Source organism: Mus caroli, unplaced genomic scaffold (assembly GCF_978045245.1).
Source record: "Mus caroli unplaced genomic scaffold, Mus_caroli_1 scaffold_17, whole genome shotgun sequence".
Classification (NCBI taxonomy): Eukaryota; Metazoa; Chordata; class Mammalia; order Rodentia; family Muridae; genus Mus; species Mus caroli.
In genome coordinates this window covers 33,877,479-33,893,701 of record NW_028227272.1, presented here as the reverse complement: position 1 = coordinate 33,893,701, position 16,223 = coordinate 33,877,479, and the positions used below count along the sequence as shown (strand labels likewise).

At 33.6% G+C, this 16,223-nt stretch overlaps 2 protein-coding genes across 8 annotated transcripts in view; one reads left to right on the top strand and one right to left on the bottom strand.

Moving 5' to 3' along the window:
• The window catches only part of Eaf2 (ELL associated factor 2), an 82,832-nt gene that overhangs the window by 26,939 nt on the left and 39,670 nt on the right, over positions 1-16,223 (top strand). The gene's annotated exons all lie outside the window — the stretch shown is intronic.
• Iqcb1 (IQ motif containing B1) overlaps positions 1-16,223 on the bottom strand; it is a 46,106-nt gene that overhangs the window by 24,661 nt on the left and 5,222 nt on the right. For all 4 annotated transcript variants that reach the window (XM_021184796.3, XM_085832377.1, XM_021184795.3 and 1 more), the window contains exons 5-9: positions 14,158-14,287; positions 9,740-9,833; positions 6,260-6,359; positions 2,361-2,539; positions 283-392 (exon numbers count right to left, since the gene is read on the bottom strand). In XM_021184796.3, coding sequence (XP_021040455.1) covers positions 283-392; positions 2,361-2,539; positions 6,260-6,359; positions 9,740-9,833; positions 14,158-14,287 — 613 coding nt within the window. The remainder of the gene's footprint in view (positions 1-282; positions 393-2,360; positions 2,540-6,259; positions 6,360-9,739; positions 9,834-14,157; positions 14,288-16,223) is intronic.

Sequence of the window (16,223 nt, the reverse complement as noted above, 5' to 3'; positions counted from 1 at the left end):
TAGCTTGTAAAATGATAGATATTTTTAATGAAAATGAAATTTAAATGGCTTACTGATAAAACAGTAAATAGGGGATTTCATGAGACATCATGAAAAAAAAATTGGCCTGCTCAAATGTATAAATAGATATAAAAGGGAGATTGAAATTGTGTTGAAATTGAAATCTATTGGGCAGGAATAATATTTTGCTTAAAGTGTTAAGAGAACGAAAGTGAGGCATATTTAGGAAGAACCAAAGTTCAATACAGTTATCAAATATCACACAAATTATTTTTATAATACCTGTTCTTCTACTTCCTGATGGATCTTAGGGGTTAAAAGATCAACGAGCTGTCTAAGTTCTCGACTAAATTCTGTAAGAGTTTCCTGTTTATTTAGCAGACTTCTAAGTCCTGAAATATAATAACAAAACAAAACAATTATTAATAAAGTAAGATTTTTTTGTTATCTAAGTATTAATGAAGTTAAAGTCTGGTTTGAAAATGAATAAATATAACAAGATGATTAAGTATATGGTTTTTCTTTTTCTCAACAATTTCTATATTGAAGTCTTTCCAATCTTCCTTTGTTCTGATCATTTTTATGTCCCTCACTTGTGACATCTGAATGTAAAAATGTCTAAATAATTTCAGTAAGTCAGAGAAAAAAGAATTTGTTTTCTTTTCAACACAAACACCTTAAACTGAAACATTCTTAAGAAAATAAATTATAAACATATCATCTATGTGTGCCTACCTTGTGGAAGCACTTAAGCAGGTTATTATTATTTGCTATTAATAAGTTTCATTAACCAATTCTTCTTAAACTAACATCTATAATTTGGAAGTAAGCCAGAAGTGCTATGACATTAGGATACTGCATTTTAATTCTCAAATAACACAGTATCATAAAAGGTACTCTGTAACCTTTGAGTCTAAAGAATGTGATATAATAAATATAAATAAGCTGCCATCATATGGATCTTTGAATGCACTATACATTCTTTGAGATCCAAGTTCTCAGCAACACTTACAACTGCAAAATATCTTAGTAAACTTGAGTAAATTCTGCTGCTGCAATTTTATCAATCAAAGAATATTAAGGTCAATTTTACTTTTTTGTTGCTTTTGCTTTTTTATTAGGATTTGGGGTTGAGACAGAGCTCACTATGTAGCTCTGGCTGTCCTAGTACACCACTACGTAGACCAGGCTGTCCTTGAGCTCACACAGATCTATCTGTCTCTGCCTCTCAAGTGCTGGGATTAAAGGTGTATGCTACCACACCTGGAATGGACGTTCACATTTCTGTAGAAATCTAGCTGCAGTATTGAAAAAATGTATGTCTGGCATAATAACAACTAGAGGTCTAATACTGGTGCTTATTCTCTTTTCTTGCAATATATAAAATAATTAAATTATCTATAATAATGACACATATAAAGAAAGTTACTAAAATGTCTTTCAAAACATTAAGATTAAAGTTTATTCTAATTGATTAGTAATTAACAGACCCTACCAATTTTAAAAGTACCATGAAGCATTCTATATTAAGCATATTTAATGAACTAGAAACCCATATTTTACTATACTGAATATAAATAATATTGGTTAAAAAACAACATAAAGCTAACAGAATTTTGGATGGTAGTTGGGAAACTAGTATTTAGTAAATGACCTAATTTTTTTCATGCCTCTTATTCCATGTCTATACGGATAAGAATATCCAATATACTAAAGGAATGAAATATAAGTATGGAGAAAGTCTTACAATCAGTAAGTGTTCAATTAAATTAACACTTTCACACAAGAATGGTAGTTAACAATGGGTTTATTTACTCTTAAGGCTTATGACTTTTTAATCAATGTGTTTGAGTTTGGATGTGATATATATATTCATATGATATATACAAACACACACATATATATATAATATACTAAAAATATGAACAAATATCACATATGTGATATATAAAATTGTTATATAATTATATATGTTACATATTATATGTATGTATATAATATTTTTTGAGTAAAGGCAGTAAAAAGTAAGGAATTAACTATTAGCTGATAATAATGCACAATTGTATTTTCTTCTCTATTGATAAGGTCATAGACATCTTTGGTCATTATTATACTATTTGGTATATTCAATATAAATATTTTTGTCAGAAAGGGATTAAACATTAGAACACCATCAACAAAATATGCATGTTGTCTGTTGATCATATAGTGACATCTGTTCTAAAGTGGTATATGTGTAATAGGTTTGCCTGCACAGTTCAGCTACTAACTTTTCAAAATATAAGGATTTTATCATTCATAAACTGTCAATACATTTTTGTCTTTGCTAATATCAAATAAAGAAAATATGTATGTCCTACCTTTATAGCAGGCACTTAGTCTCAGTAAAATCAAAATTTCCTGATGGGATTCAGCCAGTACTAGCAGGAGCTTTGTAGCAGTACTTCTTATGACTGGACTAGGAGTTGACAAAAGCTTGAAAAGAATTTCATCTAAAATAGAATGCAGGGCTTTTCCTTCTATTTTGAGTAAATTACCACTAATAGGATAGAATAAAAAGCATAATTAATAATTCATATATGGTTATCACAACAAATTTAAAATAAAAGTTTTAGTAACTTAAATGCCTGTGTGTATGGTGGCCTAGTTCATGAAGAGAGTCACCTTTTAAAGCATATAACTTGGTTCTGAGAATTTAGATTCTAACATATTAAGCCAACTAACATTTCAGATTTCCTACTGTGGGCAGGAGATCATATAAGGTCCAATAGAAAATACAAAGTAAATGAAGGTCCCTTCTTTCCTCTCAGAGAAACTTGTTATAAAATTGAAAATTTAAAAAACTGACAAATCACAAGACTGCAATAAGATTCAACAAATAAATGACATACATGCACTTAATTTATAAAGAACATTTCATTTCCTTTGACTTTTTTTAATTATCATTTTGTATTACTATTGTGAACTTTTTGTTTTGCTGTTTTGTTTGGGCTTTTGTTTTACTGGCCTTTTGTTTCTTTTTATGTTCATTTCTGGTTTTTAGTGGGGTTCTGTGTTTCTTGATTTTTTTTTCATTTTTAAAGAGAGAAAAAGAACATAAAGTTTGCTAGGTACTAGGGAGAGGTAGGGAGGACCTGAGAGAAACTAGGAAAGGTGAAAAATCTTGATCAAGCCAGGCAGGTGGTGGTGGTGGTGGTGGTACACGCCTTTAATCCCAGCTCTTGGGAGACAGAGGCAGGTGAATATCTGAGTTCAAGGCCAGCCTTATCTACAGAGTGAGTTCCAGGACAGCTAGAGCTACACAGAGAGACCTTGTCTTGAAAAGGGAAAAAAAATTAAAAATCAAAATGTATGTTTAGGTTTCAAGCCTGGGACAAATGGCAGAAGTGCCTATGTAACACATCAAAGCAGATGCTGGCTGCCAGGTTCTCTCTGCATTCCTCAGTAGATACCTGTTACAGGGCCCTCTTGGTTGGCATACCCCACCCCTACCCCAAACTTCTCCAACCTCGGGGCTGGGCTGCCCTTTCCTATATAATCCCACCTGGCCCTTTTGTCTACTCTTTAGGCGTCAACGCTGCTGTACCTGGTTCTCCTCTCCTTCCCCCTCCCCCCTCCTCACATGGGTCAGGGTCATGTCTACTCTCGGCTCTCCCAGATGTCCCTGTTTCTGGCTATGCTCTCCCACATTCTACAGTAAATCTTCTCCTCCACCATACCTAGAACAATCACGTTCCTTTCTTTTCTACTTTTTTTTTTCATTCAGTATTGTATGAAAAACAAATTGAAAAAATGCAGTGTTAAAAAGAGAACTTGTCTATATCATCTAACTTGTTAAGTTTATAGCATAAAGTTGTTCATATTGCTCCTTTGTCATTTCTGAATGACAGTAAATGATATTATTCCTCTAGATTTTTACATAAGTTGCTGGAAGCTCTGTTTCTTTCCTAACCACTTTTGCTGTAGGTTCATTTCATTCATTTTCTCAGATTCAGCTTATGCTTTCTTATCTTTTCTATTGTTTTCATTGACTTTAGGTCAAGATTTGAGATTTTTAAAATAAAAAATTTCTCCTAAGTATTGTTTGAATTAAGATGTACCTCAGAAATTCTCATGTTATTTTCACAATCTGTTTATTTAAAAATAATTTCCAATTTTTCTTTCAATTTCTTCTTTGTCTTGTATGTTACTTAGGTGTATTGTTTTTTACATTATTTAGGTACTTTTCAGAGATCTGTATCACTCATGTCCAACCTCATTCCAGTTATAGCCCAGTTATTATTTAAATCCTCTTAAGTTTACTGAGAGTTAAAGACATTAGATATGCCTTTAAGAAAATGTTCCCTCATATTTAAAAGAAATGGGTACTTTTTTACATGTATAAGTTGATTGGTACTCTACTGCATTTTTGAAGAGAATCCCTCTGTAGATCTCTAATATAACTCTTTCCTAGTATTTTGTCTTGTGAATTTTCGACATCTTGTTTTCCTTAGATTCTCAGCTTTATTTTTCTTTTCTTTTTTTTTTATATTTAATTTAATTAATTTATTTCTTGAACTCAAACTTTCCTGCTATACAACATCCTAAAAACTTAGTACTAATTCAGGGCAGCTATGAAGCTTTCTGTACAGTTTGGATCTCGAATGTGCTCCCAAGGCTCACGTATGCAAAGCTCAATCTCGAGGAAGAAGCTATTGGGAACTGTCTGAAGGTTTAAGGAGGCCTGGAGATCATCAGGGGCATGGTCCTTTCTCTCTTTGTGTTACTTCATGGCTGTAAGTGAGTAGCTTTGCCCTGCTACCTGTTCTCACTGTGATACACTGCCTCACTACAGGCTCAAACAGGACAAATAGTCATGTACTGGAGGCTCCAAAATCATGAGCCAAAGTCAACCTTTCTCTGTATAAATCTGTTATCTCACGTAGTTTGTTACAATGACAGAAAGCTAATTACCCTAAACTAACTTACTCTCCCCAATCCCACTCTAGGTTTTCATTTATACACTGAGTCACGTTCAGTTTATTGAGGAATTGATCCTTCATAATTTGTCTTTTTCTTTTCCCCTAATGGTCCAGTAAATTCATCCTTGTAATTCTATCTTAATCTAAAGCAGAAACAAAGGTCTGGTGATTTTAATTAAAAAAAAAAAATTCCCTATTACCACTTCTAAGACTTTATTACTTTACTTGAATTGCTATGGTTCTTCCTCATATTTTTCCCCACTATTGGGCAAAAAATTTAGGATGTTTAACATCCAAGGCAAGTGTCCCACCCCTAGAATACCTCTACTCTTCCAATTGTCTTCTTTATCTAGTTTTGCTCTCATCTTTTCTCCATTAGTAACCAGAGTAATAATACTGAAATATAATCAGACCATACTCATCTACTTAAAAAAATCTTCCATTTTTTTGTCCTTAAGATATGTTTTCATAACATATATCAAGTCTCTTCAAAATGTGCTGGCTATAAACTGATACTGAACTTTAAATCCCAGCAGGACAAATCTTCTCCACTTTTCACCTACAGCATAATGCTTCTTTGTCGTCTGACAGCAAAGCTGGCTCATGCAGTTACCTCTGCCTAGAAATACTGCTTTTTCCTTATCCTCTCTGGACAATTTATCTTCAAAGTTTCATCGTGGGTTTTAACTTCTCCAGGATGCATCTTCACTCAGTTTAGTTAGAATACCATTCTTAACATTTGTGGATAACATTAATATTGCAAATTAATATACCAAAATGTAATGATTTCTGTCTCAATACTCAACTGTCACTCATTGAAGACAAGATTATATCCAAATAAACATTGTAAACACTAGGAGAAACACAGTAATTGTGGTCCATGGGACCTGATGAATAAACCCATATTCAAGTGAAACAATGAGTAATTCCACTAAGTACATTCTTTCTGTTTGGATCCCAAGAATTACCTATTACTTCTTTTATACTATTTTTTAGCATATACTATGATATTTAATTTGCTGCTTATTAAATATGTAAGTAAACATTTTTTACTGTGATCCCAATATTTTTCTTTAGGTGTCACAAAAATTCTCTTTCTAAGCCTGAAATTTTCTACAGCTTTTAGATTATAATTTGATAACAAATTTCTAATCTTTTATAGTATTTTATATTACCTTTTACTAAAAGTCAATCATAAGAGAACTTAAATTTCATGTATAAGTCATATGTAGTAGATTTTGACAAACTATAATAAAATTAGTAATGCTTCTGATTAAAAATTGTGTAAATTAAGTCACCTGTTGATCTGTAGTATATTCTGTAGCAGAGTCATGACTGAAGCTCCTATCTGAACATTGTCAGTTTGCAGCAAGTGTAAGAAATGATCACTCTGCAGTACTAAAAGAATAGAGAGAAAAAGAAATGTTAAAGATTTTATAATAATCTAAGTAAGAATTTGTCTTTTTTAAAATCAAATGAAAGTTTGATCATTTCTGCTAAACTTCTGACATTGAATGCCCTATAATGAAGATTTTTATAGATGCAAGCAGTTTTAAATGGTCATAAGTAAGAGTCATTCATTTTTATGAAGTTAGTTATAGTCAATGGGTCATCTATAAATACCAAGCTAAAATTTTATTATTTAAATTGAATATAACATCATCTAAATCTGAATCTTTTTTCTACAAATGAGTTTCACTGAATAAAAAATTTTCCTAGGTTTATAATTTTTAGGCTCCATTAGCCAGTTACAAAAACTTCGTGTTCAATGTCTACATAAGTTGCTTAACCTCTGTCCTGATCAGTTTTGTGTCAACTTGACATAAGCTAGACTAATCAGAGAGGAGGGATCCTCAATTGAGAAAATGCCTCCACAGGATCAGGCTGTAGGGGCATTTTTAAAATTAGTAATTGATGTGGGATGGCTTAGTCTGTCATGGGTGAGGTCATTCCTGCTCTGGTGGTTTTAGCTTTTGTAAGAAAGCAAGCTGAGTTAAATCACATCGAACAAGCCAGTAAGGAACACCCCTCCATGACCTCTGCATTGGCTCCTGACTCCAGGTTCCTGCCCTTACTTCCTTCAATGATGAACATTGATATGGAAATATAAACCAAATAAACTCTTTCTTCCTCATGTAGTTTTTGGTCATGGTATTTCACCACAGCAATAGTAACCCTAACCTCCCATAATCTTCATTTCATCATCTGTGAAATTAGAAATAAATAACTCTCTGAACAGGCAAAGGCATAATGTTCTAGAAAATATTATGTTCCCAATAAATGTCAGTTTCTGTTCCTTACATCAGTTGAGTGACAAGATTAATTAAAAATAAGGACAGATATGTTATAAGCTGGCCCGTGGAACACTACTGTAGCGTTCTATTTGTTCGTTCCCACACCAACACCTGTTCTTCATTTATACTTATAGCCCAATTATTCATTACATATCATTTTATAACAGCATGGAAAAAACATAGTTCTGTTTTACATTGTTTCTCTAGTAGTTAAAAGTAAAATCCCTGTAATTACAATAAGTGTATTTTCTATTTGTGTCATAATTCTTACTAATGACTCTGGAAATAACCAGAAATTTACTAAAATCATATGGCATATAGTTCATAAATTTTCCTTTTTCGTTGTTAGAAAAGGACCTATCAATTTTTTAATTTTCTTGTAATAGAAAATTTAAAGATACTTAAAAACAGACAGGATAATGTAATGATTCCCCATGAGCAAGTCAATAAATTTTAACCATCAATTCATGGCCAAACTTGCTTTATTTATGTTCTCATCTGCTTTCATTGTAGGTTGAAACAAATCTAGGCCATCAGATTATTTTATCCATAAACATTGCAACATAGCCTGGAAACAAGACTGACAAACAAAAAAGCAAAACCACTATATCCCTTAATGAAAATTATTTCTTAATTTCATCAAGAAGATAAGATTTCCAACCTATAAGTGGTTTATGAATTTTTAAATTTGTTTCAATTAAGAGTCTAGTAAGATCCATGAAACATGGTTATCTTTCAAAAAAATCAATTATTCTTCCATTTTTACTTTTTTTGTAATTTATTCAGAAAACAAAACCATGTAAATTGTCCTCTAGCTTCTGCAGGTTTAATTCTGTCACTGTATTCCTGGAGTGTAATTTGTTTCTTTGCTTTCCTCAAACTTGGTAGTTGGCATTAGAGGATTGAAATGATGGAGATTTGAAATTTTGGTTTTGAATTTTATCTGTGATATTATGATAATGATTGGGAGTGTTTAGCTGTCTCTTTTTAATGCTGTTGACAGGGATAGGTAGCTAATTCCTATATCTGCTTATTCATGAGAGATTGCAAAATAGGTGCTACTCTTTCATGCCCTCTTCATTAATTTATGGAATCCTTTCACATAGAGGAAAATTTCATTGATGTATATGGTAGAATAAAAGTTAGATTTAGGTTCATTTTTATTCAAAATTAATGTATTCTCTGGCAGGCTTCAACAGCAACATTTGGTGTGTTAAACTTACTACACAACTTTTAGCTGGTATATTAAACTTAAAACTCAACTTTTCCTTATTTGGCTAGCAGAAGCCTTTTAAACGAAAATAAAAATTCCTCTCCTTATCTGTTGAGCCAGCTCACCAGTCCTAGTAGAGGCCTCTGTGTGTTGGCTTCTGAGTCCTTTTAATACTGGTAAAGTTTAATTGCTTCCTTTACATCTGGTATTTAAGACACTTCAAGTTCATTTGTATACACTTCCTATCCCAGGCCTTCAGGTCAGTAACTTTCTTCATAGGTGTGAAACATTTTACATGGAAATATTATTAAAAATATTTCAATATATACATTTGGGTTTTTGCTCAGTAATTTTATAAACATTTAACAAATTTTTATAACTACATTATGGTTTCACATTAATCCTAGATATACTATCATTTTATTATAGTTCTTTTCAAAATGGAATATGGCATTTTAAAAAATGATTCAAGTATTCTCTTTCTCCTTTATATGCCTTTATATCAAGTCAAGTCTAACAGCCTTATATTTTTTGTTTAAAAAGTCTTTAAATTAGGAATTTGTTACAATGGTTGATATATATTATAGGAAAAAAGATAATACTTTAAATAAAAAAGTATTTAGTCACTCACTTAGCTAAATGGCTACAACTACCAAAAGTACTAGTTACACTAATATCAAAGAGGTAGCCTTTAGAAAGTGGTAAGTGGTATGGATTACAATCCCTAGGAATGTGCTTTTATACTTAAAGAATTATGTGACTCTTTACATGCATGAATGATTCTGAAAGGATGTAGAATTAAAGATTCAAGTGTGAATATCTGGGGAAAAACCCCATGGTATAGCATTTAAGTAATGTGAAGATTTTTTAAAGAGTAAGAATTGTGTCATGATTATCATAAAAGAATACAGTTTTAGTCCTACGAAAACATAAAATTAATACATATTTATAATTTTCAATGTAAAATAATATTCAACGAAATAACTTTAAAGTTTGGTGAAATTTTATAACAGCCTGTCCTTTCAGATTATGAGTGAAACTCTATTTACTCTGTATATGGGGATTTCTCTAGAAATCTAAAGCTAAACTTATAACACTAACTGTAATTTTAAAAAATTACTTTCCTAAACAGTTCAAATTTAAATGAATCCATCTCTCAGATTTTCTAAACATAGAAGAAAGTTATATTTCAGGAATAGTTCCTTTAATTGGGCATTTATAAAGCAAATGCTGCATGATATTAGTTATATTAAGCAGTATTTCTTTCTTACCATTCTGTATCAGTTGAACATGACCTCCCAATAACCAGAAGAGAGAATCAGTCACAATTTGGAAAAAATGTAGTAATTTATCTTGCTCTTCACCCTTAATACAAAAGATAAAACCAATTTACTTTTCTAATCTACTTTTCTTTAAGACTTCTCCAGAGTAGTCAACAGACTTGGTTTCCGAATTCAATAGCTATTTATATATAAAGTACCTGATCTTCTGTGCTTTGTTTCTTCATTTGTGCAACCTGTGGTTTTAGTATATGAACTCTCCTAATTCATAGTAATTACCCAGACAAAACATAAACAAAGTAAGTAGCTTATGAATTACGGATGGATACACTAGAACTTAATGCTTGAAATGCATCAGAATGATTTGTGGAACTTTTAAACAACCCCTCTGCACATATGCAAATATACAGGATCTCAATTTCCAAAGCTAAAGTCCAGACACCTACATTTTCACAGTCAGGTGAGTGACTTCATTATATAGCCAGGATGAAAAACCCTGATAATATGAAAATGTAAGCATGTTAGGCATTATTAATAGAATTTTCCAGTTCTAAGTATCTAGTCTAATACTTTATGAGAGCAGAGAGCATGCGATTTACTGCCTATTATAATTCACTGTCTACAATTCTGATGTATAGTAAATGTTCCATTAATATATACCAAGTAAATAAACTGTTTTTTGCTGAAACTAATCTTGTGAAAAGGTGTTAATAGTGCCACAACAGGAGACAAAACAGATTACATTGACTATATCTGTCATTTGCTGACTATTTAACTTTAATGTAAAGTTGTATAAACCAACTCAGATCCTGAATGTTTCTACTGTACATAAAATTGATAGAACAGTTAAAGCAAGCAAACAAAACACACATTAACTTAAATAACTTGTCTTTTCCTATAAAACCACCAAATGTAAAAAGTGTCACATTAAACTATGATTCCTTAGTCTAGTAAATTGCTTTTCTAATTTCATCCAAAGATACAACGAGACAGGTCACCATAATTTTTTCCTGTCAATCTCAAAGAAAGACCCTGTATTTCTAGATGTCTAAACTATACTTTAAAAAGCCTGTAAGATGATGTCAATCATTAATTTATAACCCCTGACTCATGTTAGCAAAATTTGCCATTAAAACATTTCAAAGTTCTTGAATAGGTATTTTTCTCTTTTGATATGGATTCAAAAAACTATGTAGCTTGGGCTAGAACATTTAATATATGTCCTACCATATTTTATACTACCCACAAACTATCAAATTCTTAAAAATTTTCTTGAAAGCTTCCAAGTAGGCTAACGGCCACCAAAATTCCAGATGTAGAATATATGATCTCTGAGTTAAATCTTCTGCCAACAATATTTCTTATATTTGAACTAGCATATTGTCCATATTGTTAAATTTCTCATTGAATTCCATTCGTTTTATTTTTAATATGTATGAGTGTTTTTCCATGTGTGTATATATAGGCGCATCACATCTAAGCGTTGCCTGAGGAGGCCAGAAGAGGACTTCGTCGATTATAGGAGGTTGTGAGCTACCACATTTATTTGTTTTGAATTTTGAGACAGGGTTTCATTACCTAGCTGTCCTGGAATTCTAAACGGACCAGACTGGCCTCAAACTCCCAGAAATTGGCCTGTCTGACTCCTGTCTGACCAACTTGACCTGAACTTAAGTGATTATCATCAAGATTGTCTCACTGTGCTCACAGTCAGACCTTGAGTGTATTTGTGTTCAGTCCTCAGTCCTAACTCTGAGAAACACTTCACTCACAAAAAGCCTCCTTTTAGCAAGGTGTAATGATGGGAATCTATGTTCCAGCAGTCAAAAGACTGAGGCAGGAAGAGTGTGAGTTTAACATTATCTGGGCTGCATAGTGAAGCTCTATCCTAGGAAAAAATGGGGGAAAAAAATCTTTCTATCTTAATTGGTCTTTCTAACTCTACTCTTTCCTATGCACATTACATTTCTGATTATGTCATATACGTAAATATACCTGTCTTGTGCTGATTTTCAGGTAATTCACTCAGTAGCCCAGGCTGGCTTGGGACTAAGCAGTCCTACTGAATCAACTTCCCAAGTCCTAAGACCATGAGCCATTTCTAGTCTGTAATTCTCTTAATGGCTAATTAGGAGTTGCTATAAACTATATGAGCTTGCAGTTTTCTCAACAGAATTGAGTTTATATGAATGTCAGAATAATGAGACAACTATTTACTAATTTCTTTAATATTCAAAATAAAACTATCCTTTTTTAAAGTAAAGGTTTACCATTATCATATATAATCACCCCATATGCCACAGAATACCTTAAATTATCTAAATATTACAAAATACCCATTGTTAAACTTTCTCTCATCTTCCCTCTAGCCTCTGGTAACCAGTTTTCAAGTCTCAACTTCTAGGAGATGAGCTTGTTTAGATTCTATATGTCATTGAATTCATACAGTATGTGACTTTCTGGCGTGGCCTACTTCACTTACTGGCCTTCACTTCTTTCCATGGTGTTGCAAATGACAGAAATCTGCCCTTTTTATTTCATTATTTATGCACTGACTTCTGATATTTAGGTTATTATTATTTTTGACTATTGTAAATAGTGCTGCAATAAACATAGGAGTAAAGATGTTTTGATATTAATCTCACTCCTTTTAAATAAATATAATAAGTCCAACAGTGTGATTACTGCATATAAATGTTGTTTAGCTAACACACATATTAAAAAAATAATTGTAAGAGTGAAATTAAGGAGGTAGAGAGATGGCTTAGTGGTTAAGATCACTGGCTGCTCTTTCAGGGGGCCTGGGTTTGATTCCAATCACCTATATGGTAATTCATAATAAATGAAGATGAGAAGTCTTTGGTATTCAAATTGGCATCTGAATTCCCTGAGGGGCCATTCTAGGCTAGCTTAATTCAACTAACTCAAAAAGAACTGAAGATGAAGAAATTCTCAACTTCTGGTCCTATTCCTACCCTCAGAGTTAGGACTGAGGACTGAACACAAATACACTCAAGGTCTGACTGTGAGCACAGTGAGACAATCTTGATGATAATCACTTAAGGTCAGGTCAAGTTGGTTAGAGGAAGAATGGGCACCATAGATGGGAAACTGATAAGTTAGTTATATGATTGATTTAGTCATCCACAAGAATGGAAGCAGAAGCTGCCAATACCATCCAACAGATAAAGGACATGACTACCTTAATAAGCAACAGTGCTAAGTAAATTCCTAATGATTTCTCATTAGGCAGGATTCTTTGCTTATACAGTATACATAGTGTTCTACACTATGAAATATGAAAATAGATCTAACAGGGTTGGACACTTAAGAGTGGAAGAATACAAGGTCTTCAAAAATTTGCTTCTCATGATGAAAAGGCCTTATTACAAATTCAAAACATAGTATGGCATTTGCTGCTGTTCTGAGGTGTGGTCACAGATTACATTTTCAAAGTCTGATATACTGATGTGGCACTTCTTTACAGAAAGCAGACTAGATGCAGAACATTCCTGGATACTAGAATACTGATTTCCATACACAAGGCCTGGATTTTGCCCAACAGCTCCACAATCTGAAGATCTGAAATAGGTACTTGATAAGGCAAAGAATCATTTTCTCCATGATCTCCTCTTCCCTCTTCCTCTCCCAGCCTCTCTCTTTCTCTGTATACTAACATTACATAAAATATAAAGGTATCAAAATATTACATAGTTCCCTTAAAGTATGTAAAACTTTATGTGTCAATTAAAGAATAAAAGCTGCCAGGTGTGGTGGCGCACGCCTTTATTCCCAGCACTTGGGAGGTAGAGACAGGTGGATTTTCGAGGCCAGCTTGGTCTACAAAGTGAGTTCCAGGAGACAGCCAGGACTACACAGAGAAACCCTGTCTCAATAAAACCAAAAAAATTAAAAAAATAAATAAAATAAATAAAAGCTATGGTCTAACTAGCCTGAAGTATCAGCAATTAAAAGTCTGAAACAGCTATTACAGTCTAGAATGAAGTGATGCCATGGATATAAGTATATATGCATGTTTCCTCACATTAAGTAGTAAGACAAACTCTTCAAAAATCATACAATATTCTTTAGCTAACATTTGCAATTTTTCTAATATAGAGATTAATTTCTTGGTTGTAATTTTTAGCTAAAGATGTTTAAATTCACTTCTCTACTTGTATGTTCAGCCAGATATAGCATATTTGAAAAATGACAGGGGATAACTTAGGAAGGGATAGATATGGCATACAGCCTAGTAATCCCAGTGCTGAGGAGGCTGAAACAAAAGGGCTGAAACTCTTGAGACCTTCAAAGCTATACACCGAATATGAAGCTAGCTTGGGCTATACAGTGAAACTTTGTTTCAGGAAAAAAAAAATGAAAATTATTTGGCTATACAACACTTATACCTTAGTTGCATTGATGAAACATGTTTGTAATCTTCTCCCCAGGATAAGAAAATTTTCAGCAGCTGATGGAAGTAACTCCTTGTAAAATTCTTCTCCATCTTCTCCTGGCTCTAAGCCCACACAGCAATGGCTGAAATAAGAGTATAACTTTGTGTTAATAATAAATATCATTTGAATAGTCTACCTTCCACAGGCATTGTGCCTTAATGAGAACCTTAAGTGACATTCTTTTGTTGACAAGCCAATTAACAAGTTGCTAGAAAATTTCAGCTTTCTAAGGAACTGAGCTGTGAAATGGACCTTGCTTGCATTTAGTTCCAGGGTTCACAAATCCTGAAAACAAATATGCTGGTTCTTTAAGAAATGAAAGATATACCTAGGTGATGGTATATGTCTTTAATCCCACACCCTAGAAAGCAAATACAGGAGGATCTCTGTGAGTTCAAGGCAAGCCTGGTTTACATAATCAGTTCCAGATCAGTCAAGTTTACATAATGAGACCCTGTCTCAAAAGAAAAAGAGAGAGAGAGAGAGAGAGAGAGAGAGAGAGAGAGATGTCAAGGAAAGGGAGAGCGAGGGAGGGAAAGAGGGAGGACAAAAAGGAGAGAGAGAAGGAAAGAGAACGAAAGAATATAAAAGATACTTGCTTTACAGTCAAGAAAAAAATGAGAGAACTTTTCAGGGAATTGGCTACTATCACCCTAAAAGCGAAGAATACCTTGACTGTTTAATTCATGTTAATTTCTATTAACTGATGTATTTTAGGATCTAATAGCTGAAAATATCTAGGGTGAGGTTAATCGTTAGTGAAGAAAGATAAGAAAATCAAACACTCTAGTTTCAAACTATTCCTCTTTCTTAAGACCCACAAATTATCTGACTGTTTATTCCTTATATCAGAAGGGAAAACAGTAAAAACATTAACCTATCTGTAGTAGGAACATTTTATAATACACAATAAAGAAGAAAAAGCCCTTTATAAGCAGATGCTGGCAAGGATGTGGAGAAAGAGGAACACTCCTCCATTGCTGGTGGGATTTCAAGCTTGTACAACCACTCTGGAAATCAGTCTGGTGGTTCCTCAGAAAATTGGACATAGTACTACTGGAAGATCCAGCAATACCTTTCCTGAGCATATACCCAGAAGATGTTCCAACTGGTAATAAGGACACATACTCCACTATGTTCATAGCAGCCTTATTTATACTAGCCAGAAGCTGGAAAGAACCCAGATGTCCCTCAACAGAGGAATAGATACAGAAAATGTGGTATATTTACACAATGGAGTACTACTCAGCTGTTAAAAACAATGAATTTATGAAATTCCTAGGCAAATGTATGTATCTGGAGGATATCATCCTTAGTGAGGTAACCCAATCACAAAAGAAGTCATTTGATATTCACTCACCGATAAGTGGATATTAGCCCAGAAACTTAGAACACCCAAGATACAATTTGCAAAACACAAGAAAATCAAGAAGAAGGAAGACCAACGCATGGATACTTCATTCCTCCCTAGAATAGGGAACAAAATACCCATGGAAGGAGTTACAGAGACAAAGTTTGGAACTAAGACGAAAGGATGGACCATCCAGAGACTACCCCACCTGGGGATCCATCCCATAATCAGCCACCAAATGCAGACACTATTGCACATGCCAGCAAGATTTTGCTGAAAGGACCCTGATATAGCTGTCTCTTGTGAGGCTATGCCAGTGCCTGGCAAATACAGAAGTGGATGCTCTCAGTCATCTATTGGATGGATCACAGGGCCCCGAATGGAGGAGCTAGAGAAAGTACCCAAGGAACTGAAGGGGTCTGTAACCCTATAGGTGGAACAACAATATGAACTAACCAGTACCTCCAGAGCTCGTGTCTCTAGCTGCATATGTAGCAGAAGATGGCCTAGTCAGCCATCATTGGGAAGAGAGGTCCCTTGGACTTGCAACCTTTATATACCCAGTACAGGGGAATGCCAGGACCAAGAAGTGGGAGTGGGTGTGTAGGGGAGCAGGGCAGGGGGAGAGTATAGGGGACTTTCAGGATAGCATTTGAAATGTAAATGA